Below are 2,118 nucleotides of genomic sequence, written 5' to 3'. Positions count from 1 at the left end.
GAATTGTTGCTTTTGTATGCCATCACTATCTTCTTCCAGTTGCTCCAGGAACCTGCCTCTTGTATCAATTTTATCAGTCTTGGGATCTAAACTTCTTACAACTTTCCATAACTTTCCTTGATTCTGCATTCCATACGTTTGCTGCCCCACATCTTGCTTCTGAGCTTCCTTGTTGTGGCATGAGTGACCAATTTGGCAACAAGTTTGACAGTATTGGGGCTTCCAGTCATACTGTACCATTTGCTCAATCACTTTGCCATTGGTGTCAATCAGCTTAATTGTCCCAGGTAGAGTTCTAGTTATATCCATTTCTATGAGGACCCTAGCATAGGAGATTCTATCAGTCACAGTTGTGCAAGCATCAGCATACAAAGGCTTTCCCAGTCCACTTTCAATTTTGCTAAGTGCCTTATTACTCCAGTAGTTTAGTGGGAGTTTTGGGAATTTAACCCACAGTGGAATAGTTTTCAAAACCTCTTCATTAAAATCAAAACCCTCAGCCCAAGCTTTTAGTATTACAGGTCTACTGTTCATAGTATAAGGCCCATTCATCAGCACTTCATCTCTTTCTTCAACACTATTCAGCAGATTTGTAAAATAACCATCACTATGATATAGTACCTTAGGTTTTCTAACTTTTCCCCATTGAGAAGCAACAAATTGTTCAACAACACCTATAGTTGGAGTGTTTCCAACTACATACATTATTAGAGCTCGATTCAATTTCTGCTTTTCCTCAGCTATATCATCCTCCAGGATCTGTACTACTACTTCACCCTCTTGTATCACCGGTGGAACATATGTTAGATCCATTCCTTTTGCAGCTAATTTGTTGTCATGCAATAATCCAGCCCACGATCTGCCCAAAATGGTTGGTTTCGTCTGGTTCTGCTTGTCTTCCTCAGCTCGTACAGTCACTGTTCCATTGCCCTGCTCCTTTACAATACTGTTTGTTACTGTATCATTGAGTTTTGCTCTGCTAGTGCTTGCGTCTCCAATGGTAACTGGCGATACATTCATCTTGGGTATCCCTAGATTAGCGGGATTCACTGGGGTACCTGAATTAACACGATTGCAGTTCAGATCTGGCCAATTTAGCTCACAATCACTGTCAAGATCCAGTTCCTCTTCCTGCATTTTCCCCTTTGCATGTTGTTTTCCTTGTTCCTTTGAGTTAGTTTCCTTGCTTCCGCGATCAATTACTAGCAATTTGGTCTGATTTTTCCTTGGCCTCCCTCTTCCTCCCATTTTCCGGTGGTGGCGCAGGTTATCTCATATAACGTGCGCCGAGAGAGAAGGAGTACTCTTGCTTTTTTCCCCCTTACCCTTATTTTATAACCTATTTAATTGTCTCAAATATTAAACAATCGGTAATCTAAACTTTTTTGCTGGAGAAACTTTGTTTAAAAAATGTTCAAGTTAGACAAAAATTCGTATATTGCATTTGAAAACAAAAAAGTCTTTTACAGGATTAGCAATTTTTGTAAATCACGTTATCATAAAATACCAATACACTCGCATATTTTTTCAATTCGCTTCATTGCTTTGCGAATTTATATAAAATTGGTTCCAATTTTTGGAGATTTTGATATTTTCTTTCTTATGAAAGATTAAGAGAACTAAATGGTAGTAATTTCTATTCTTAACCATGGTTAGGATGCTTATTTAATCAACAAAAGATTTGTTTTGTTAAAAGATTCTGATTTCCCTTTGCGCCGAATCTTATATATTTTTGCGGCTACCAAATATAAATAATTTCGGCCGTAGGCTAAAAGTGATATTTGCTCAAAAATATTTCTATTGGGCTTAACAAAAGTGCACCAATAGCCACTTATGGGTTGCTCTTTAAAATATAATCAGCATTTTGCAATATATTTAAAACATAACTTCAAGACAGTTCTTGCGGTTCAAACTTTAGAACACAGTTTTGAAAAATAATGCACCAACAGTTTTCTTTACGAAAAAAATATAGTTGCTACAAATACATATCAGAGTTTTAATTATTTATATACAATGATGATGTAAAATATACAATGTAAAAATATTTTCACACAATTAATAGTATACTAATTAATACAAATTAATAATCACTACACAATGGCATTTACTTCGTCTATG

At 36.2% G+C, this 2,118-nt stretch overlaps 1 protein-coding gene across 1 annotated transcript; it reads right to left on the bottom strand.

Moving 5' to 3' along the window:
- Positions 1 to 52: 52 nt before the first annotated feature.
- On the bottom strand, positions 53 to 1,248 carry LOC109219951 (the record flags this gene model as incomplete). Its single annotated transcript, XM_019384415.1, has 1 exon — positions 53 to 1,248. A coding segment is annotated over exon 1 (1,196 nt), but the record flags the coding sequence as incomplete, so codon positions are not given.
- Positions 1,249 to 2,118: the final 870 nt, after the last annotated feature.

This window comes from Nicotiana attenuata, unplaced genomic scaffold (genome assembly GCF_001879085.1).
Source record: "Nicotiana attenuata strain UT unplaced genomic scaffold, NIATTr2, whole genome shotgun sequence".
In the NCBI taxonomy this organism is placed as follows: domain Eukaryota; kingdom Viridiplantae; phylum Streptophyta; class Magnoliopsida; order Solanales; family Solanaceae; genus Nicotiana; species Nicotiana attenuata.
This window is presented reverse-complemented; position numbering and strand designations above follow the sequence as displayed.